The sequence below is a fragment of the Harpia harpyja genome, chromosome 2 (assembly GCF_026419915.1).
Source record: "Harpia harpyja isolate bHarHar1 chromosome 2, bHarHar1 primary haplotype, whole genome shotgun sequence".
In the NCBI taxonomy this organism is placed as follows: Eukaryota; Metazoa; Chordata; class Aves; order Accipitriformes; family Accipitridae; genus Harpia; species Harpia harpyja.
Window position 1 is genome coordinate 16,533,025 of NC_068941.1, and position 22,719 is coordinate 16,555,743.

Sequence of the window (22,719 nt, forward strand, 5' to 3'; positions counted from 1 at the left end):
TTCAGAGATAGATTTAGTGTAGTGGCCTCTGATATTTCCCCCTCGACACCCTCCCCACTTCAGTTGGACAAGGGTATGTTGTTGCTTTTATGATAAGCAAAACTGATTAGGGAGATGAAGAAAACTGAAAGCTGTTCTTAGTCTAATTTCCCTCCCTTCTCTGTCCCAGTCACCCTAAGAAACAAACTCAAGCTGGTGACTGCCTTGTCAGGGAGGAGCAAGAGGAGCAACAGTGGTGACACTGATGTAGCTGGGGAGTTGGTGGAGAGCCGGTACAGGGAGAGTGGCAGCAGCTGTGGGTGGATGGCTGGGGTACGTCTGTGCTGTTACATGGAACAATCCCAAACATGTTGGTTAGACCTGGAACTTCACAGCTGAACACACATGGAGGCTGTCTTGCACGTGAACATCGCGTTGGACTAGAGTGGGGGGAAAGGATTGCCTGATCATGGTGCGAGTGATCTCGTTGTGTGTGGTGTTTATTTTCAGTGTTGTTTCACTGTTTCACTGTCTGGGTGCTCTTACACTTTTTTTCCTTCAATAGTAAGGTGGATGAAAGCATATGCAGAGTATGTGGCCTTCCCTTTGCTTTTCTCCATGTTCTGGTCACCCCTTCTGTTTTCTAAAACATAACTGTGTCTCCTTGCACTGGAAATCACCATGGCCTCACACAGGTGGTGTATACAAGAAACCCAGTCAAAATTCATTATTTCTACAACTGTTTATGGCATGCCTGAAAAATGTGACATGCCTGTCACATAAACAGGAAACGGCCCTTGTAGAGGACTGAGCATGGCTGAAAGCCTAATCCAAATAACAGTTAGTCATCTCCATATGGTAACCTTTCAGTGCCACGCAAGTTTGGAAAACATGGTTGTAACTGGCTTCCACATGCTGGATGAATGCATAGATACCAGATGTTGCCTTACACATTTAAGTCTCTTTCTAAAATCGATCCAAGGCACAAATATTTTACATACAGCAGTTGTGGGTGAAAGCCTGCATGAAGGTTATTATTTACATAGGAACTGGGGTGGACCTGCAGCACTAGAAGCAAGGTTGGGGTTTCTGTGATCATCTAAAGTTTTCTAATGACAGTAAGTAGTAAAAACCAGAGAGGTAGCATACATTATTAAAGACGGAAGTTGTCAGAGATGGAATACAACCTACTTTGAAGTGCTGGCTAGTATGTCAGTAAAAGCTGGCTTAATTTCCTCAAAAAGAATACTATGTAATGTAACAACAGACTGATGATATCCTCTTTAGGCATATATAATAATTAGGCACTCTCAATTTCCATGTTTTCACATTTATAATCTATGGATTATCTTCTGTTTCTGGTTTTGGTTTTTCAAATGCAGAACCAGAACCCTCTTCATGAAGTTCCTACCTCTCATTCCTTGTAGCCTGCTCACTTTTTCCAAAACCTTTCCTAGCTCTTACAGAGGTTTTTGAGAGCATAGTAAAAGGGCTGATTAATGAAAGAAAGTAGAGAACAAGTTAATGTGGTACCATAAGAAGTTATTTAGTGTATACCTGGAAAAACAAACAGTTGTGTTTGGGGGTTTTTTGTTGTTGTTTTTTTTTTTTGTTTTGCTTTGTTTCCAAGTATCCTGTTTATTGTTTGTGGATTGCTGGGAGTGTAGCTTTCAGACTGCAAGTCTGACTTGATTAACTTGGCATTGCTGGTTCACTACTGAAATAAAAATTCTGTGATTGGAATTAAATTTTTAATTCCCTTTCTTTAGAGAAGGCAAATTCTATCAGACCCTATTTTTGAGGCACAGGTAAGAATAGAAAATAGTGATTTTGCTCAATATAGGTTTGTTGTGCATGGCAGTTGCACCCTTTAGTTGCTTTTCAAAGGAGTGCAGCTCTGAGGATAACAGCCAAACAAACGGGTCTGTGATGTTTGTAGGAGCTGGTGTTGCTTGTTTCTGTTCTCTAGCGGCATCTGTTGTGAGCTGTGTATGCGTTTTCTCTGACTATCAAAATAGTAGAGTACCTGAAATTACTGTACCTGAAAAATGGAGCTTGGTCCCATTTTTATAGGACATGGTAACTACTAACTGGCACAGCAGTTGCACATGGCCCAGGTCTTCATGTGGTCCTGGAGTTGTTTTGCTCTGTAGGTGCTTATACTCTTTAGATATACCGTAGCATCTCTCAAAGTGATAATGAACTAAGTGTTGAGAAACTAAAGTTGAAAGACTGTGGTGTCTGACAAAATGAAACATGCATAGTGTGTAGAATCAAACCCAGGCGAGGTTGGAAGTAATGTTAATGTGGTACAATGATTTGGAAATACACAATGTTAGTGATGGCACCAAGCTTGGGGTGCATCACTTTATTTATTTTGTCTCATCAAATATGCTTAAGTGATGCTCTCTTGTGGGTTTGGGGATTTTTTTGTTTGTTTTTTGTTGTTTTGGTTTGGTTTGGTTTTTTTCCTGGAAGGGTGGATGAAAAGAGGTGAGAAATTATAGTCCTGATATTTTGGGAGGGGGAGTACAGGGATCTGCTTCGGTTCCTTCCCTGCCACCTCCCCCAAACAAATTCTGCCTCTGTAGGTCTTAGGGGGAGGAAAGGGAAAAATCTGGAGGGACTTGCTCCATGTAGTTTCCTGCTGGCTAAAGCTGGCCCAGCAAAAGGGGGAGATCTCACAGTGGAACGGATACTGTGTTCTTCAGAGGAAGTATGAATTTCAGCTTCTAAAAAGATCAGTCTAAAAGCCTGAGGGCTATGAAGGAGGGAAAATACTTTAAAATACCAAAGCACCATTTTGGGTGCATAAAGGTTTGAGAGAAATGCTTTTAGGAATGCTGCATCTGAAGCGTATTTGAGCCTCATACATGTTATGCATATACAGAAGTACAGTAAATCCCAGTCAGGTGATGGGCTGGCTGCATCATGCATGCTTTCAGGTGGTATATGGTATGGACAGAAGGACTTTGTGTAGAGATTAAGTAAAATTCAAATGGAAGGTATTTTGCAGTCTCCCTGTGTACCTCGTTCCAGTTCTTAATTGCCTTTGTAGTTTCTTCTACGATTTGGTTTAAATTTGCCTTTCTACAAATGAAACTGATTACTTCCTAGCTTGGTTTTGATGGTGATGCAGCAAATCAGTCGCTGTCACCTTCATAACACCTTATGCCTGGAAGAAAGGTATGTTCCCACTCCTTTATTTTTCTAGTGCTTGGTGAAGTTTTCCTTTGGGTTCCAGTTTGCTTACATCTCTTCTAGTGAGGTGCCTGAAACTGAGTGCTGTTGTCTACTTGAGGCCTCACCAATACTTCTAAGCTATCGAGTGGAGAGCTGAGTAAAGTAAAAAGATGACTTCATTTCTTTCTTGTAACACTTATTTCAGTACATCTCAGAATTGCATTTTGCAACAGCATTTCCAGTCTGTGGTTTCTAAGCCTTTTTAGTAGGATGAGTGTCTAGCGAAATGGTTTTGTTTTATAGTTACGTATGTATGTATTTTATACTAAATGTTGTCTCTTGTGCTTGCCTGTAGCAATTGTCACCCTACTAGAAATACAACAGGGTTCCATCATATTTTCTTGGGAATCCTGATGCATTCATCATCTCGTGATGCTTTCATAAGGCTCTTGTAAGAATGAGCAACAAGGGGAGGAAAAAGTTGGCCTAATTCCAGGACTCATGCATGCAAAATTGAGCCAAAATCTTAAATTTTGTATCACCTGGAAACTGATCATGGGGAAAGTCCAGTTTAATCCTCAGAAAAGGTCAATTAAGCCTAATCGGCAAAGATAGTTCCCTTGGATGAAACTTTTTTTGTTCTTGCCTTTTCTTTTTTGACTCTCTTTCTCTGATACCTTTTGAAACTAAAACTCTTAGAAGAAAAGGGTTGGGGTTTTTCTTGTAAGTATTTACTGTTCTTTCTTAAGTAAGTGTTGAAATATTTATCCAACAAGTGTCTGAGAGTCACTGGTTAAAAAAAAAGGGGGGGAGCAGGGAGGACCCTTCAACAGTTGCATTAAAGTGAAGGGAGGCAAAATTTTTTTTTCTTCTCCTCTTATTTCAGTGGAAAAAATGCACGTGCTGTCACCTTTTTCATAGATCACAAGGAACAAAAAGAATTTTCTTTTACAAGTCAGACTTTAAAATGTGGTCTTTGTTATTTAGAATGTATGAATTAAGAAAATATGTGGTTAGATAACTAGCATTAGGTCTGTACTTGTAGTCTTCTTCCAGAAAGGCCAGCCATAAACTTTTCAGAAAATAACCTTAACTAAAATACATGCTGCCCTGTTGTATGAGTTTCTGAGGCACTGCAGTCATCATTAAGTAATCTAGGAGTGTTTGTGTGCATGGTGGGAGAATCAAGTGAGGAAACTGCCTATCAGAGCTCACTATACTCACTGTATTGCTATCGTTTTTTATGAAAAATTTTGTTCTAAAATACAATGGTAAATAAATATGATTTAAAATTAACTGAAAAGATCAGAGGAATGGATTTGTGACGTATAAATGAGGGGTTTTTTGTTTGTGTTGGTTTTCTGTTGTTGTTTTTGTTTTTCCCTTTCCCTCCAGATACAGTTCTGCTCTGCTTGCTAACGAACATCAGATCAGGGTTGTACTTGTTTAGTTGGAAGTCTTTGAAGATTCTGGTCAATGGCCTCTGTCTCTGCTCTTAACTGAAGAGATTGGGGATTTTCTATTTTATGGTTAAGGAGCTTTTTCTACCACCTGTCTTGGCATTTAATACTATGTTAAAAAAAACAAACCAGATTTAACTGTTTAAACATGCAGTTATCTTTGTGGTCTGCCCTGTTGATTTTACCTAGACTACTGGAATGACCATGTCCTGTAGAACAAGGGCTTTGACTAGTGAATTTTAGCAGGTTTCTCTAGCGTCTCTGATCTGAAGGTGATAAAACACATGTCACACAGGTTTCTAGGAAAAAAATATGGACAATTTCTGATGTTAAAAGTAAGTAGAAATTTGGGGAGGGGAAGAAGGGAGAAAAGCTTTGTGGTTGTTTTGGGGTTTTTTTTGGGGGGGGGGGTGATGGTGTTTGGGTGTGGTTGGGTTTTTTTGTTTGTTTGTTTGTTTTTTCAATTAATTGTAGCAAAGACCAGAAAGGTGAGAAATTAAGAAGGCCAGTTTTCCTTCTACTTGCATTGACTCCTAGAGCCCTTGAGGTACTGAGATGGGTAACTTTGTAGCTGAAAAAATAGCTTGCTATTTAATAGGGGTAAATGTGATATCCGACACTGCAACAAGAATAAACAACTGTGTGAATATAGGGACTAGATAGGAAAGCATCCTTAGTAGTTCTAGCTGACCGATTTGCCTTGTACTCACATTTTTGCAACAAACCTGGAGGTCTTGAAACATGCTTAGAAAGCTACTCTGAGGAGGAAGGGTTCAGTATCTTTTCTCTACTTCATGGGGAATGGGACAAGAAATAGCAGGCTTAAATTGCAGAGAATAAAATTTAGTTTAATACTAGGGGCACGGGGGAGAAATTCCTATCAGTAAAGACAGTAAAACATTGTAACAAGTTATCTGGATAGGTTTTGGAGAATTGGTCATTGGAGATTGTTAATGACAGGTTAGAAAAATGCATATTGGGAATAGCACAGGTGTCCTTGATGCTTTCTTGGATGCTTTCCTGCTCTGCACTGCGACTGAGTGTTTAGGGTTTGGTCTGAATATTTAAGAACTGAATTCTGTCACAGATGCTGATGTTGAGGATCCCTTTGTCACTTATAGGCATATTTTTATGCCTATTGAGACATACTGATTTAATATAAAACAGGCAAGAATATTTTCCCCCTCTTCTTGTTCCATATGCCTATGTAGTTAAAGTGAAGATGAGTTACAGCTAGAAAACTCAGTGATTTGCAAAGCTATCCTAGTGACAAACCTCACTTTCTGCTGGAGAGCGTGTTCTGCTAATAGCATTTAACCTTCATTGGGAACAGCTGGAGTATGAATGCCTCATACGAGACCATCTGGAAAAGAGGTTTTCCTGAAGCTTATCAATATTCCTAACAGGAACCTACCCAGAGTCTTTACTCTCAGAGCAGCAAGATTGGAGAAGCAGTGACAGCTATAATGGCAGGGCACTAATGACTTTGGAGAAATGTTACTTTTGTAATTGGAAATGATATAAACAGTGTCATTAAAACAGATTGTTGATGCCATTTTTATTCTTGTCATAGGCTTAGTTATAAGAATGGATTCACTCTAAGGAGATGACATCAGAATTTTTGTGCTTTCCGCAATTAGATGGACAGATCATGAGTCTTTAACTCATGAAATGCTGTTTTTCCAGAACACCAGCTAAAGTAAGTGAGGATTTGAATGACTGCTTACTTTCCCTTTAGTTGAACAGTAGCACAGAAGAGGTGAAATGTCATTGATGTGATTCTGAAATGTGGCGTAAGAGCTGAGAGCTCTGACTTGAGCTCTGATTTTCTTGTTTGTTTGTCTTGGTTGGTTTGGGTTTTGTTTTTGTGGGGTTTTTTTTTGTTAAAGATGTTGCTCTTTAACAGAGCAAAAGATCTTTATAGCCTAGTGTTTGGTATAAAATATGAGAAGCTTTTTTGAAGACGGAATCAAGATCCCTTCCCTTCCAGAAACTTCTCATTCCCCAAGTAACTCTGCTGCTCTAATCCTTTGAGTCTCCACTCATTCTTTTTTAGAATAAGTAGGTAGAAAGAGTCACCAGCAGAAAGGGATGGTGGTGTGGAAGAGACACTTCAACAAAGCAGGCCTTCTTGAATACTTTTAATGCAACACTACCAATTTTTGCTTATCATCATTTTAGGTCATTTTTAAGATGTAATGGACATGTAAGGCCTTCTGTCAGACCTCCGCTATTGGTGACTGACATCCTCATTGAAGTACTCAGCATCTGTTTATCATGTTCTAATATCAGTCTTGTTACATGAGAAGGAAATAGCACTGGGAATATGTTCTCCTGGAACAAGTGGCAAATGAAGACAAGGAATGGGGGGGGTGTGTGTGTGTATATATATATATATATATAAAAATAACACAACCTTGTATTTGGGTGTTCCTCTGTTCATTTTTTAATGTTTCATCTGTTGACTATTTGAATAGTCTGCCTCCAGCTGAGCAGAGAGTTAAGAGTTGGGGCACTCCTGGAAATTGGTGTAGCTGCTGGCAGAAGGTCTGAGCCCAGGCCAGATTAGGGAGACATGGATAGATACAAAACTAGAAAATTTGGAAAGAACTAGGTACAGCTTTTGGCATCTGACTGCTGAAGTTTCTTTCCACAGCACTGTGAGAAAGGCCATCTACTGTGGCTGATAGATTACCTTTAATCAAATAAGCAGCCATTTGTTTACTGCTGAGAAGCTGTAATAGAATAGTTGATCAGAAAGAAAAACCTCAGTCTTTCAGTCTGTCTCCTTCTCTACTAAAATTGCAAAACATCAAATAAATACAGTTTAATCTGGTCTGAAAAGAATGAAGGATGGTGATGACTGTCAGTCATCTGAGGTGAATACTGCATATTTCTCTTCTTCATTAGTCCTTTAACATTGATTTATGCAACAAGGCAACTCTTCATACCTTTCATATGAAGTTTTCAGTTTGTTTCCCACACCGATACTCTGAATAGGGTGTCTTAACACAGAAAGAGAACTACTGGTTAAAATTTATGCTTTGTATTTTGTTTCTGGTTTAGGTGGGAAATAAGATGACATTCCTATGTAAGCCCTATGTTACACAGAGATGCCTGGCTTACTGCAGTGACCACAGAGAGAGCAACAGCAAAATTCTGCTGGAAAGTCAGAAACTCGCTGTAAAGGACTCCTAAATAGGGTTACAGCCACTTGCTGCTAGTCTTCTGTGAGTAACTCTCCAAAGAAAAAAAAAAAAACCAAGATGGAATTCATGCTGGCAGAGGTGTGACTTTTTTATTTTACGTTCTGAAGCCTGCTGAATGCACTCTGAGTGAATGTTCAATGTGTTTAAGTTCCTCAGGTTGTTAAAAGTCTGCCATGGCCTAACAGGGTAGATTTACGATTGTGTCGATGAAGCAATACTGAATTCCTCTCTGTCCAGAATACATCCGAGCTGTGTAACAAAAATACATAGCGCTAGCTTCCCCTTCTGGCCAAAAGGAGTAAGTGATCCTGAAGGCGAGAGTCACACGAATTATCTTTCAATTTTATTTCTGTGTGCTAAAGCTAAAACACTCATTTTTGGACAACAAGTAAATGCTTAATTGCTACTGCTGGCGGGGGATGAAAACGTCCTGGTGGAACATCTTTGCTTCTTGCAACATAATATAATGATGTATTGAGATGGGGTTGCTGTTGGAACATAGAATTCTTTTCTAAACATAGGCCTAATCTGGAAAGCAATTAGATAAAAATAACAACTTCTGGACAGAAAGATTCCCAATGTCCCTTCTAGACCCCTATTAGCTGGTGCTAGAAATAAATATTTTACTGCTTTTCATATTCTGTATGCTAATTTTCCACATGCAGCTGCATCAGTTACAATCATAACTTTTTTTTGTTGTTTTGGAGTTTGGGGTTTTTTTACTTGCCTTTTTGTCTTATTTAAAGATTCTTCTTTCATTTTAATTCTATGGCACAATATTTTGTAGCATTAGCATAAGCTTTGTAAATGTAGGGTGTACTATCATAAAGGTGTTTATTTTGTGGTATAAAGCAACAATACACAGTATGATCCAACATGCTTTTTAACAAGGCCTTTCTAAGTTAGTTTGCCAGCCTTTTACAATGTTGTGTTACTACGTTTCTGGATGGGTTGATCATATAACATTGAATCTTAGCGGAATCTTTCTTTGTCCTTTTTCATTCCCATCTGCTACAGCTGCCTGGAAAAGTGGGACATTTCAATCACTAAACAATTTTGCGTTATAAGACTACCAAAGTCTTGCTTCTGTGGGCATGTTCGAGAGTAAGCATGCAAACACAACATTTATGCACGTACATGCATACGAGAGAAACAAAAGCTTCGTGCGTGATAAATGATAGCCTCATGTTTAAGATGCTTAGGTGGACTGCAGGAAACGGGCTTCCCTGTTCATGCCATGGGTTTGGTCCGAATTGGAAACACTTAGGTTTTCCTATATCTCAGTCTTGAATCCTGGTTATCAGATTTATCATGGGCTTGGTCTTCCTCTTCATCTTGGCTGTAAGTGTCATCCTGGAACTGAAAATGTGTCTTGATATGTTTTGCTACAACATTATGTTCCTATGGACAGTTCTACCCACTATCTCACTTCCACCAATTGTGGGCCAGCAGGAGCAGGGAGGTGGTTGTTCCCCTGTACTGGGCACTGGTGAGGCCGCACCTCGAGTGCTGTGTTCAGTTTTGGGCCCCTCACTACAGGAAAGACATTGAGGTGCTGGAGCATGTCCAGAGGAGAGCAACCAAGTTGGTGAGGGGCCTGGAGCACAAGTCTTATGAGGAGCGGCTAAGGGATCTGGGGCTGTTCAGTCTAGAAAAGAGGAGGCTGAGGGGAGACCTTATCGCTCTCTACAACTACCTGAAAGGGGGGTTGTAGTGAGGTGGGTGTTGGTCTCTTCTGTCAGGTGGCTGGAGATAGGACAAGAGGAAATGGCCTCAAGTTGAGGCAAGGGAGATTTAGGTTGGATATTAGGAAAAATTTTTTTACTGAGAGGGTTGTCAAACATTGGAATGGGCTGCCCAGGGAAGTGGTTGAGTCACCATCCCTGGAGGTATTCAAAAAGCGAGTGGACAGGGTACTCCAGGGCATGGTTTAGGGGGCATGGTTAATGGTTGGACTTGATGATCTTGAAGGTCTTTTCCAACCGAAATGATTCTATGATTCTATAGGGATGTTAAGACAAAGACCTCTGAGAACCAATGCTGTTGGAGATGCAGGGAAAAACACTCAAGTGTGTGAAAGATTATGTCTTTACTCTTAATGTTCAAGTTGCCTACAATGGTAAACCGAGTTACGCATTCATCATTAATTCCTTGCCCCAATGTATGCTTCACTTTGTGAACTAAGGTATTCGTTTTTTGGTGTATAAGATTGTGCTAATTTCATACCAACCTAATAACTCTTTAGCGCACTGGGGTGGGGGGAAGGAGGATTGTATTTAGTCATTTGAAAGTGTCAGTCCTCCACCTCCTGTCTTTCTCAGCTCCTACAGAATTTAAAAATTGCAGCCAATCAAGCCGTTCCTTAAAAAGTAGCTGGGAATGAGGGTACCTTGTCAAAGTCTGGTGTCAGATTGTATTATACTTCTTACGTTTACTAATATGTTTGCTATGGTTTCATTGCTGTATTGAAAATAATCAGGAGGAGCCAATTAATGATTTCCTCTTCAGCTGTGCAATGATGAACTACATGAGAAATACTGTGCTATCGTGAGTCATTGGTGGCCATGGAGAAAAACATACTCTTTAAGCCACGCTTTTAAATACTTTCTTAATTGAAAGAAAAAAATTAGTATTTTACTGGCAAGTGACTTGCCCTTCCAGGTTTATAATTCTAACAACAAATCAGTCTTGGAGAACATTATTTAACTTGCTTTTACAACCAGTAGTCTATATGAATAATGTTTGGGGGTTTTTTCCCATATAGTAATTTTATTTTTATTTTCTAAGAAACGTGAACATTTTACAGAAAAGATAATTGCTTTTATAAGAAAATATTTTATCTGTCCCCTTTATGTGTCATTTTATATCAGGCAGTTCATCATGAACAATTAAAAAACTTGTGCATAAGCAGTAGAAAACTTTCCTGTAATGGTTATGTCATTTCTCACTAATGTGCAATCATAGCTCAGTTCGTATCAACAAGAGAATGTTGAAGTCACTGCTATAAGGTTTTGTGAAGAAACTTCAGCTCCCTTGTTTATAAAAACATTACACAAATATAAACCATAGTTGTGCAAGATGAATTTTTCCTCCTTTTTCTTCAGATACTCTCTTGTAGGTCTCAGCCAAAGCTCAAAGAGCAAATTTCTTTTCCCAGGTTCTCAGACAGCTCTGACAGCTCTGACAACCTTATGGCTCCTTCACCAGCACAAGTACAGTGACTCTGCTCAGCTGTTGGAATCGTCCCCTCTTTGTAGGATGCTGAACCTGGAAAGCTGCGGTAAGGCTTTTGTCTCCAGGCCTAGCCAGGGAGCTGATTTGGTGCTCTGTCCTGGCCTTTGTAGTAAAACCTTTGAATGCCCATATGCAGCAAACACCTGTTTGTGTAGCTGTTAATGAGCCTTTGGGGAGATTTGCTGCTTTTGTGCTGCTTCCTTGCCCGAGTCACAAATGCAAAACCTGAGGCCTGGACTCATGTTGCATTTAAACAGGCAAACTTTCAGCTGTGATTATACTTGCTATTGTTTTTATTTCAGGTGTCCAATTATCTTTTAAGATGAGGCAGAAGGAATATTTAGTCTAAAGTGCTCAGACTGTTCTTTTTAAAAGGCTAGTGCTCTTTCCTGAAAATAAGGCTATAATCAGCAGTTACCTTGCTTAGTGTTGTGCTGCAAAGAGCAGACTGGTTCAGTCTTCTCTGCTTGTGTGAAAACTGAAATGAGTGGTGTCCTCTGAAATAAAGGACAAATGGTCTTTCAGTCACCACTATATAGTTTCAGTTTGTACTGTGGCAGGGACTGTAGTTATTCTGTAACTTGGCTGGACCTGATATGCAGGTAGGATTTAATGCTCACCACAAATTGCCACTTGTTTGTTGCTCCAGTCAGCTGTTGTAGGTTGCAGTGGAGGAGACCCCTCATTTCTCTTGTGCGTAGGGAAGCAATAGGTCTCGTTCATAGCCACAAAAGGGGAAGTGCTGTGATGCTGGTTCTTGGGCGCTGGAGGACAGGTAGGTAGTTTTTGCAGGATGGACCCTGATAGAGTTTTGATGCTGAACTTAGATCTGTGTTATGTCAGCCAAAATTTCTAATGCAGTTTAAGGTATATCCTGGTTTTTTTTCTTGGACTGCTTGTAATAGCAATAAAACCACTAGTCTAGTTGCAATCATAGTAGCCAAAAACATGCATTTGCAAGTGAGCAGGGTGGACTATTACATGCAGAATGGAGAAATATTAGAGGAAGACAGAGTGTGAAGACAACCAGGTGCTACACTGCAAGTGCAATGTGAGTACTCAGCGTAGGAATTGCCACTGAATTTGTATTCCTGAATGAGAAGTTCATTTTGCAATAAGGCATAGTGGTGAAAGGGATTTGGGAGCATGGCAGAGCCTTCTTAAACACCCTTCCCATCCTCACAGGGGGAGAAAGAACTGATGAAATAAAATTTAATCTCTAAGAAATCATAATTTCTTCTTGTATGTGATGAGAATTTCATAATTCTGTAACCATAACCAGTAGTGACTGTAGGCATGCCAGATCTTTTAATGTACAGCGGGAGGGCCCAACAGAGAGTTCCTAACACAAGTACTTCTTTATATGTTCAGGGAAAAGCTGGTGAGTTTCAAGCTGATGCTGTTTATTTAATTTCATCAATTATTTGTCCTGTTGCAATTTAATTTAGATCATAGAGATTGTTAGTTTTGTATTTGCCTTTGCAGCACATTGCTTATAGTTATGTCTATGAACATATTAAATATCATCGTTGCGATAATAACGTGCACAAAGATTACTTCGGGACTTCTTAAAGAGGGGCTGAACAGACCAGGGAAATTAGAGTGCTGCCAGAGAAAGGAAGAACGAATGAATCCAACTAAAACTGCAAGGGGAAGCCAGTTAGACGGAATGTAAATTTGCATGGTGGAATTTGGCAAAGATGCTAATGGTAATACAGTTTCTGCTGTGAGAAGTTACAGAAGGCTCTTTTTCTATTATTTGATAATGATTGGGATTCAGTTGCATGTTTTGTCTGAAGATTTGTGCCTCCCTACACCCTTATTCCATGGCACAATACTTTATAACACTTTACAGGATGTTTGATTTAGTATTGGCTCAGAAGGAAGACTGCCATTTCATGAGTAACCAGCAGTACCGTTTTCTTTAACATCTGGGCTAGATTTGCAGCAAGGAGGTTAGAACAGATCATTTTCCTTAAGTATTGGACAAGTTTGCAGACTGTGATGGAATAACTATGGGATGCACATTTTTATTCTTCTGACACCCCTGGGGAAAAGAAGCAGAGAGAACACAAAAAGGAAGATGACGTAAAAAAAAAAATTTTTTTTTAAGTAAAGAGAGAGAAACAACGAGGCTGGTGTGGAAAGCTACTGAACTACCCTCTTGAATACCTCAGCTAGGATGTTAAGTGAGTTAATAATGACCAGGTAAAGGAACACATGAACCAAGACAACTGCCTATGTTGGAGATCAGAAAGCACAGAAACAGTGAGTCTGGCCAAAATTCATTGATCTGTGTGTAATAAAGATGAAAAAATACATGTTTGGGCACATATGTTAGAAGACGATAGGGGAAACATAAGAGCACTGTATAATATGACAGAATGTAGATTAAGGAGACTCTAGATATGGTCCAGCTTCTAAGGAAGTATTTTGCCTATTTTGGATGAGGTTAGAGTAACATAGAGGTGGTAGAAGAGCACACAGTTTTAGGAGCCCTGTGTAATCTCTATTCCAGAATATTGAAAGAAGAGGTGCATATAATTGACAATGCAATAGGAAGTCTACCTGTCATATCTGACCTTTGGGGACTATAGTCTCTGACTGGAGAAAAGCAATCTTGTTGAGTAACAGAGTTGAGAGGAAAGGGAAAAAAAAGAGGTGACTTGAACAATTTGGATTTCCACACCTCATCAGTGTGCAAGGTCTTTAAAACGGTTCTTGCGGGAAGACTACTCCAAAACACATACATGCTTGTTCATGGTCATATCAGATTGGCAGTGCAACTGCTGAACTGTGTAAAATAGCAGAAGTTTTGTTCTTTACTGCTGAATGCACAATTTAATCTCGTTCCTATTATTCTGGTCCACAAGATTGTCATAGAGAACTGAACAATCCACTCTCCTCTTCAGTGTTGACAAAACGTACAATTTTGTGTACCCATTCATCTAGTTCTTGCAACAAGGTCAATGATAAAAGTATTCATGATGAATGCAGACAAAGTGGAATAAAATACAGGATCAATCATCTGTGATGAAACCACAGCAGAATGGCTTTTTTGTTGTTGCCGCCGTTACTAAAATAATAGTGGGTATGTGCTACCTGGGTTTAAGCACAGCCCTTGAAACAGAGCCTTAGAAAACTTCAGGAAGAGATGGTAGTGATACATGCTAACTCTGATGAATAAAGAACTGGTTAAATAGAAAGATCACACAAGGCTATTTTGAAATGGGAATTCTTGTCTCTTTCTGCTGTGGTTTCATCACATGCTGATGGGGACATGAAATTGCATGTTTTATCAACTCTGAAGAGTGGATTGTTCAGTTCTCTGTCTATGATAATCTTGTGGACCGGAATAATAGGAATGAGATTAAATCGTGCATTCGGCAGTTAAGAACAAAACTTTTGCTGTTTTACACAGTCCATTAGTTGCACTGGGACCAAGTCTAATGCATTCTAGAACAGTGCTAGGGTGATGGTACGGCACTAGTAGCGACTCGGCCTGCGCATTGTGCCAGTTTCTGTTTATTGGAAATAAATGCATGTACTTTAGGAAGAAGCAGTGCAGAAAAGGGAGGGTAAGATGACTAGAGAAATAGTAACAATTGAAAAAAAAAACATTCCGTGAGAGCAAATTTTAAAAATCAGGTTTGTTTAACTTTGCAAAATGAAAAGAAATACGATTTAATAAACACGTTTGAGGGGTTAAGTCTTTCTTCTCCCTTCCTGCTGTTTGAAACGAAATCGGGGAATAGTAAGTGGTCGTGCACAAATTCAAAGCGACGTTTTTGAGATTTTGGACCAGGAGCGAAATGAGGGTTTGCAGCACCCTTCCTCAGAAGGAAGGGCAGGGCCAGCAAACGGTTATTGCATCAACACGGAAGCTTGTGTTCTCATGAAATGACCAGAAATGAGCATATCGACCGCACTCGATCAGAGCCACCCCGCCGCCCCAGCCCCTCTTCTGCGGGACGCCGCCGGCAACGGCCACGCCCTCCACCCAGGCCCCTCCCCGTGCGGGGCTGGGGTGGGCGGTGCTTGGCGGCGCATGCGCGGCGCAGGCGCCCGGCTGGGCGGCCGGGGACGTCCGCGGCGGGGTGGGCCCTGCGCCCCGTGGCCGGACGCGGGTTCCGGCTGAGCGTGAGGGCGTCACTTCCTGGCGGCGGGGAGGCGGGGGAGCGCAGGCCGTTCCCCACCACCGCCACAACCCGCTGGGCTGAGGAGAGATCGAGCGGGTGCGGGGCTGGGGCTGTCCGGGGTCCCGATGGGGGGAGGAGGGGTGGGGTGGGGTGGGGTGGGGTGAGCCTCTCCCCAGAGGGTTCGGAAAGTAGCTGCAAGGGCGGCTTTTGTGAACAAGGGTCGGCCCGGGTGGATCTGTGAGGCTTTTAGCGGTGCGGGTCAGAGCAGGCCCAGAGAGCGCGGTGGTTGCGCCTGGTGCTGGTGCTGCTGCTTTGTGTTGGTCCTCTGGGAGGTTTCTGCTCCCCGAGTTTATTTCTAAATGTTCTTGTGTCTTGACTGCGCTCCCCCCCCCCCTTCCTGGAAATAAGGTGTAAAAAGCTCATCCCGAATAATAGTTTTAAAAAACCCTGCAGCCATGGAAGTAGAATATACAACAATTTCAGTAAGCATAAGGGTTGGTTTGTTCCTGGTTTTTTAGGGTGCTGTGTGTGCTCTTGGAGGCTGTCTTATTTAAAAGTGCTTTTTATTTATCTGCTTATTTATAAAAATAAAATACTTGTTTGTTTAGGATGATAAAAAGGAGATGCTATCCTATGGAAGATTATATAGCTGCTTTTTTTCTGTTCTTTCAATGGGAAGCGGGAACCATTTTTTTTTTTTTTAAACAGTAGGTATGGATAAAATAAAAGATGATGATTGCCTGCATACGTAGGTTTCATTTGAGTCCTTATAAGCGCTTTGAAGGAAGTAAAAATATTTTTCTTTCTCTTTAAGGTGTCTGCAAATGGAAGTGAACTGATATCTCTGCTACTTTTAATTCCAAGCAAGATGAAGATCCCCTCTTTGCTGCTGAGATTCCCTCGTTGTTATTTCTCTAGAAGAACTTGCCTCACGAACTTTCACTTTACTTCCAGAGCAGATTTCCCGTGCATTGAATCTCTTACACCAATGCATCCCTATCGTACAAAATGGATACGTTCATCGAATGGTTTGAGGAGAGAGCTGTGCCAGCAAGCAGCCCCTGACCAGCAGATAGAGGGACTTTCTGACAAAGAACAAAGACTGGTAGACAGACTTTACAGCGGACTAATTCAGGGTCATAGAGCCTGTTTAGCAGAAGCTATTACGCTTGTAGAATCAACTCAGAGTAGGAAGAAGAAAATAGCCCAGGTGCTCCTTCAGAAGGTATTATCCTACCACAGGGAACAAGAAAAGTTAAATCAAGGAAAACCACTTGCCTTTAGAGTGGGTTAGTCCTTTTATGTCTGTCCAGTAGCTGCTTTGACGGAATTACAGTCCTCACCTTTCGTTATCGCTATTGTTCTTTAAGCATCATGGTCGGTAGTCTTGGATCATTGGTTTCTTGTGGTTTGTAACCAATCTGGATCACTTCTGTTGTCCAGTAGGGTTATGGCTTGAGCTGGAAGAGGCTTTTGAAAAAGCTCTAGAAATTATTGTTGCTTCTTGGGGGGCTGTTATTTGGGGTTTTTTTAATAACTATTATAAGCTGAAATGTTAGGCAGTTTGCAGACTGATACAGCTGTTCTCTACACTTGGATAGGGAAGGATGTAGTTAAGCAGATCTGGTTTTATCCCGAAGAAGGTGTTTTCTTGAATACTTCCTGAATCCTTCTTCAGTCTGCCAAAGGAAAACCATGTACTTTTGTGATCTATGGCCTTACTTTAAAGCAGCCTGCTTTTCAGCTGAGGAGACTTGAACCTGGTTCTCTTGGGAAACTAAAATATTTTTCCCTTGAAAAGAGATGGACTACTAAAGTATGTGATGCCCAGCTGTTGTCTCTCATGTGTGTACAAAAGTAGTAAGAACAAGAACTTGTGCACAGGAGTGAGAAATGTGTGGTGCTAATCTTAGTTTGCATGCTTTGATGTGCAAGTAAATCACCTCGTTTTTTTAACTAACAGCTCTTCAAGGTAAGGGCTTTTGCTTTTAGAGTGTTTCTTTTATAAATAGTTAGTAAACCTGAAAAATCTAGATTTAGGACATGACATTTTTAAAGTTCTGAAGGATAAGTCAGTATAAATAAATTTATTTGGAGAGGAGGAAATAGGGCTGGATAAACCCAATGTTATGTTGGTGTGGGTAGGATGAGGGGTGGTGAAGTGAGCGCTGCTGTGTTGGGTGAACCAAGGTAGTGTATTTCAAGTTAATTACAACTGCTTGGTTGGCTGTGTCAGTTGTGGCATAGCTTTCATTTGCCTTTGTTGTGATATGGTGTTAAAGTATGAATTGTTATCAACTTAGATGTTGATGGTGTTCACGTAATGCATTATTTATTTGATTAACAAAATGTTTTTTTCTTAATATGTTTATTTAGGGTTGTCTGGTCCTCCTGGTGCTGGGAAATCAACTTTCATAGAATGCTTTGGGAAAATGCTTACAGAAAGAAAATACAAAGTGTCTGTGTTGGCTGTAGACCCTTCCTCTAGTACAAGTGGTGGTGAGTGTGAATTAAAGTTTGAGTCAGGTTTCTAATACCTTATCAACTATAGGAGTATCTCTTTGGGCCAAATGGAGGAAAATTTGGGGCCTATAAAAGCAAAATGCTAAGAATAAATGTTGTATCATGTCTTCATTTTTTCCTCCTGTGATATGAAATTGGGAAATACATATCAGCGTCCTAATTTTGTGAGGTTTCCTCTTTTCCAGTGTTTGAATGTTGCCTTACAACTTTTTTGTCTGAAACTTTAGGTTGCTGTGGTTTTCTCTCTCTAGTTATTTCTTTATTTCCCTGTGAATGAAAGAGTAGAGGGGCATTAATTTCTGCTTAAATTTCAACAGTGGTAATGCTGATCACTGGGCAGGAAGCATATGCTAATTTAAAACTATTTAGAGGATGCTGCAATCAAAACATGTAGATCAGGTTGGATTTTAGAACATTCATTAGTTCTTCTCAATAGGAATTTTTGGATTTCTGTTGACTGTACTGGTTTCAAGGTCCCCTGATGCAGTATCATTGACCATTTGTCTGACTTGTAGCATGATTTATTTTTTTTTTCCTAATTTTGAAATTCTTCAAAGTTGTGTGGCTGTAATCTGTCACTCTCAAATCAAAAATTGTAGGGAAATTATAGGCTGACCATGTTTGATTAATGGTATCTCTGACATAAATAATAGAGCCTTGACTTTGATCTTTTTCTAATGGGCAGCTGACAGGGAACATTACTCCTTTTTCCAGCTTCTATGCTGTTAGAGAAGATGCTGCAATGTGTAACTATTTAAAAAGAAAAAAATCTTCAGCATAGCAGTGACCCAGAACTAAGATAGACTATATTCTTGAATGTGTACATTCAAGATGCATCAATAGAATAGCAAAATATGATAGGAAGACTGCACCAGTTAAAAGAACTGAGCATCTCTCATTTTTTGGAACGTGCATCATGCATGTAGATCTCACCAAATCCTATTTAAAGTTTGTATGAATAGAAGGAAGGCAGGGATGCATGTCAGCTTTCTCAAAAACAAAACAATCCACCATCAAGACATATCAGAATCATAAGGCAGAGGTTTGTACCTTTGGACAGAAACAGCAAAGATTTAATTGTGTGGCCTGCTGTGTATAGGCCTCAAAAAGCCATTCAGGAATTGTGAAATTCATTCTGACCTAGAACAAATTCTTTGTATTTGGTAGCAGTAAGGTCTGCTTATCAGGCCTTTCCAGCTTCTGATAGGCAGAAGAACCAGGCAGTAACTTCCTAGTCCCCAGCAAAGTCTTGAGCAGCTATTACGGGGATATTCTTATCTGACTGACTTCATCCAAGAGATCAGTCTTTTCTCACTCATTTATTGGGGGTGGGGAGAGGGGAAGTTTGGCTGTTCTGCACTTCTGAAATAATTTAACATTAAACGTTTAAGGTTCTCTATTGGGTGATAAAACACGGATGACTGAGTTGTCAAGAGACATGAATGCATACATCAGACCATCTCCAACCAGAGGGACACTGGGAGGTGTAACAAGGACCACAAATGAAGCCATTCTGCTGTGTGAAGGAGGAGGCTACGATGTTGTTCTTGTGGAAACAGTAGGTATGTGCTTAGGGTTTTCTTTTAATTATCCTGTTGTGATACCTAAATAAGGTGTGTTACTAGTTGCATACTTTCATCCTTGATTTTGCTCATACTTTCATGCATGGTGACTGGTTGAAAATGAATGCCTGTTCTGTCAGTTTTCTAGTCTTGTATGTTTTGTAAAAACTATTGTGTTTCCTGTTGTCTTTGTTAGTGGGATTTGTTCATGGTGCAGTAATGGGATCTGTCATAATTACTGTGATTAATGTGACTGAAAGTTTGCAATAAGTGGTGAACTCTGGATTTAATTTTGTAGGTGTGGGACAGTCAGAATTTGCCGTGGCTGATATGGTTGATATGTTTATATTACTGCTACCACCTGCGGGTGGAGATGAATTACAGGTATTTTTCAGTTTCTCTTATTAAGTATTACCTAGGACTAGGAAGAGAAACTTAAATAGAAGATATAGCATCTGTGCAGAGAGTCTGTATCAATAGTGTTTTGTAAATTATGCTGCTACTGTTGAAGTCTTTTCAGAGTTTTATCAATTTATTGCCCGGTTAGGATCTGATATCCCTCCCCGATTTTGGAAGTATTAGGATGTGAAATTCTGATACTCTCTGACTTACTTTGGCCTATTTACTAGTTGCATATGATTTTGGGGAGTGGCTTTGTATTATAGGAAAACAGAAATCAATATAAATAGGTTTGCAAACTTGGTCATGTTTTGGATAAACTTGAAGTCTCTACACATGAAATAGGTTATCATGTAAACTGATACCCATATTTAGTGTTCTTGTGTCAAAGTAGAGTAATAACTAGTAATGACAGAGGCCGTTGGTACTACTCTTGCCTGACTAGCACATACACACACAAAAAAGTCAGTAAGAGCCCCCAGAAACTAACAAAGCATTTTGACCTGCTTTTTGTGATAAATCAGCATGTCACAGTCCTTCTGGGTATTCATGATTTCTCTCCATGTTCCATTTAGGGTATCAAACGGGGTATAATTGAGATGGCAGATCTAGTTGCTATAAATAAAGCTGATGGTGATTTAATTGTGCCTGCACGGAGAATACAGGCTGAATATGTTAGTGCTATGAAGCTGCTTCGCAAACGTTCAAAGGTTTGGAGACCAAAGGTTTGTGTACTTCACCATCATTTGGGGGGAGGAGGGTGTTGGGTGTGGTAAAATACCTCCTTTCTGGAATATTACAAGTGCAAGAGTAGCTACCAGAGTGTACCTACCAGAATATGTAATTAATGCTACATTTAAGTAAAATGGCAACACTGTACCTTTTAGCTAAAGGACTCATTAAAAATGATTGTCACTCATGATACAAGTAGTTGGACATGCCTATTTATCCCACATACTGTGGATCTCAGGGTCCGCTTATAGTTGGTAGAATCCCGATTTTGAGATCTTTAAAAAAAAAAAACCCAAAACCCAGCATAAAACTGCTTAGAGCTTCATGAAGTGAGTGTCTTGAAGTAAGCTTGCCTTATGCATTTCTTAATTTTCATGCAATCTACCTGATGTAGTAACTAAACCCTCAAGCCCAGCAGTTACTTGGCTTTAAAAATTCTTCTGAATCCAACAGGTAATGCGTATCTCTGCCAAAACTGGAGAAGGTATCTCAGATATGTGGGATAAAATGACAGAATTTCGTGACCTCATGCTCGCAAGTGGTGAGTTGATTGCCAAACGACGGAAACAGCAGAAAGTGTGGATGTGGAATCTCATCCAAGAAAATATGTTGGAACATTTCCGGAGTCACTTGGCAGTCAAGGATAAGATTCTACTTCTAGAAGAAAAAGTTCTTAGTGGTGTCTTGTCTCCTGGACTGGCAGCCGACCTGCTACTGAAAGCATTCAAAGATGGTCTCTAAGCATTATATTCTACTCTGTTCTTGTTAAGTGCTTTATGTAAACATGAACATTAAATACAGTTTTTCTATGTATGGATTCAAATGTTTTGCTACAACGGACATTAATAAGATACCTATCCAGTACTCTGCAAAAAAAATACTGTAGGGTTCTGTATATGTGAAGATCATGACAAATCCACTCAGAGATTACTACAGACTATATTGGAAAAAAGTACATTTCTAAGTCTTCTAATTGTACACGCCATAGATCTGTTGATCAAAAACGTATGCCTGTGTCAAAATGTGACTGGTTTTGGGAGGGTGGGAGAGGAAGGTTTGTGGTGGTGCAGAGTTTTATTGCAGTTATGGGACCATCTTAGAGCAGTTGACACTGCAGCTTTCCCTTCTAATATAGCATCAGCTGTTGCCAGCATGGTTTGCTTTTTCTTTCCTCAGCTTGAGTGACAGCAAGAACATTGGGCCCCCTGGCAGCAACTGACCACAGTCTTAGTTTTAAATAAATTGTATGCATATAAATAGAATATAGTGGTGTTTGGTCCCTGTTTGGAAGCTATAGTTAGTTATTATACACTGTACACCAGGAGAATGGTATTTTAACCATCCCAATTTCTAAATAGATGTTTTAATACAAAAGCAAAATTTAGTTAGACTTTTTTAAAATGCAGACATCAGGTGGAACAAATGTCACCCATGATGCTTCAACAACAAATGTCTTCATACTAGAATATTTGATCTCTAGTGACAATGGTCTGAGGCTTTCTGATCTGACTTAATTTTGGGGGGCTTCAGACAAAATGCCCAGTTGTGTTTGGGTTTGGGGTTTTTTTTTCCCCTCTCTTGTAGCAGACATGACTGCTTACAACCAAAAGTACTTTTTTTTTTTTTTTTCAATTGAGAACAAATCTGGAGGAAGCATTTTCCTAAGCCATGATCTAGAAACCAGAGCTCATCTGGTACCTGCTAAAAATGAAGGGTAAAGTAGAAAAACGCTGATTTTTGGAGACCTGACAGAAAACCAGTAAAATAGGAGATTTTGTGAGTCTATTATTGCTTATAGGGATTGACTTTGAAAAAAACCCAACATTGGAAGTGATGATTTTTATAGTTTTGATTTTCTGGACACATACGTGAAAGGTATGGTGTCTTTAATTTTTATTTTAGCTCAGTTTCACCTGTTTGGCTTCCTAAGAAGTATGTTTTTCACACAGCGCTTGAGTTCTGGCAACCCAAGTCTGAATTTTTGAGACAATTCCAGGGTAGCAATGAATTGGTTTACTTAGATCCTCTTTCTTTCTTCCTTCTTTTTTTCCCCCAGGAGTAATTTTTCTCCCCTGTCCCTCTCCCTCTCCTCTCCATTGTTATATTGCATTCCCAACTAAGTTTACTTTTTCCTGTTAGAACTCTGTGCTTCAGAATTTTGATTCCTGCATAGGTATAATTTGGCAACTGTCAGAAAAGATGAATGATTGTTGAAAATGCTGAGGATTTTGTTTCCTTGGGTTTGTCAAAGTGGCACAAATTAATGCAGAAGAAACCTCCATCCTTGATGCTAGCATTT

The 22,719-nt window shown here is 39.9% G+C and overlaps 1 protein-coding gene across 5 annotated transcripts; it reads left to right on the plus strand.

The window, feature by feature from the left end:
- Positions 1–11,007: 11,007 nt before the first annotated feature.
- MMAA (metabolism of cobalamin associated A) lies at positions 11,008–21,682 on the plus strand. 5 transcript variants are annotated; one of them, XM_052771931.1, is made up of 7 exons: positions 11,008–11,111; positions 16,019–16,493; positions 17,581–17,703; positions 19,119–19,289; positions 19,588–19,673; positions 20,264–20,413; positions 20,874–21,682. In XM_052771931.1, exons 2-7 carry the CDS (start codon positions 16,073–16,075, stop codon positions 21,159–21,161), a joined length of 1,239 nt encoding a protein of 412 aa, XP_052627891.1. In that variant the 5' UTR covers positions 11,008–11,111; positions 16,019–16,072; the 3' UTR covers positions 21,162–21,682. The 5 variants fall into 5 exon arrangements, with proteins under 5 accessions (XP_052627891.1, XP_052627880.1, XP_052627900.1 ...); XM_052771920.1 differs by lacking the exon at positions 11,008–11,111 and adding an exon at positions 15,206–15,300; XM_052771940.1 differs by lacking the exon at positions 11,008–11,111 and adding an exon at positions 15,382–15,456.
- The last annotated feature ends 1,037 nt before the right edge of the window (positions 21,683–22,719 follow it).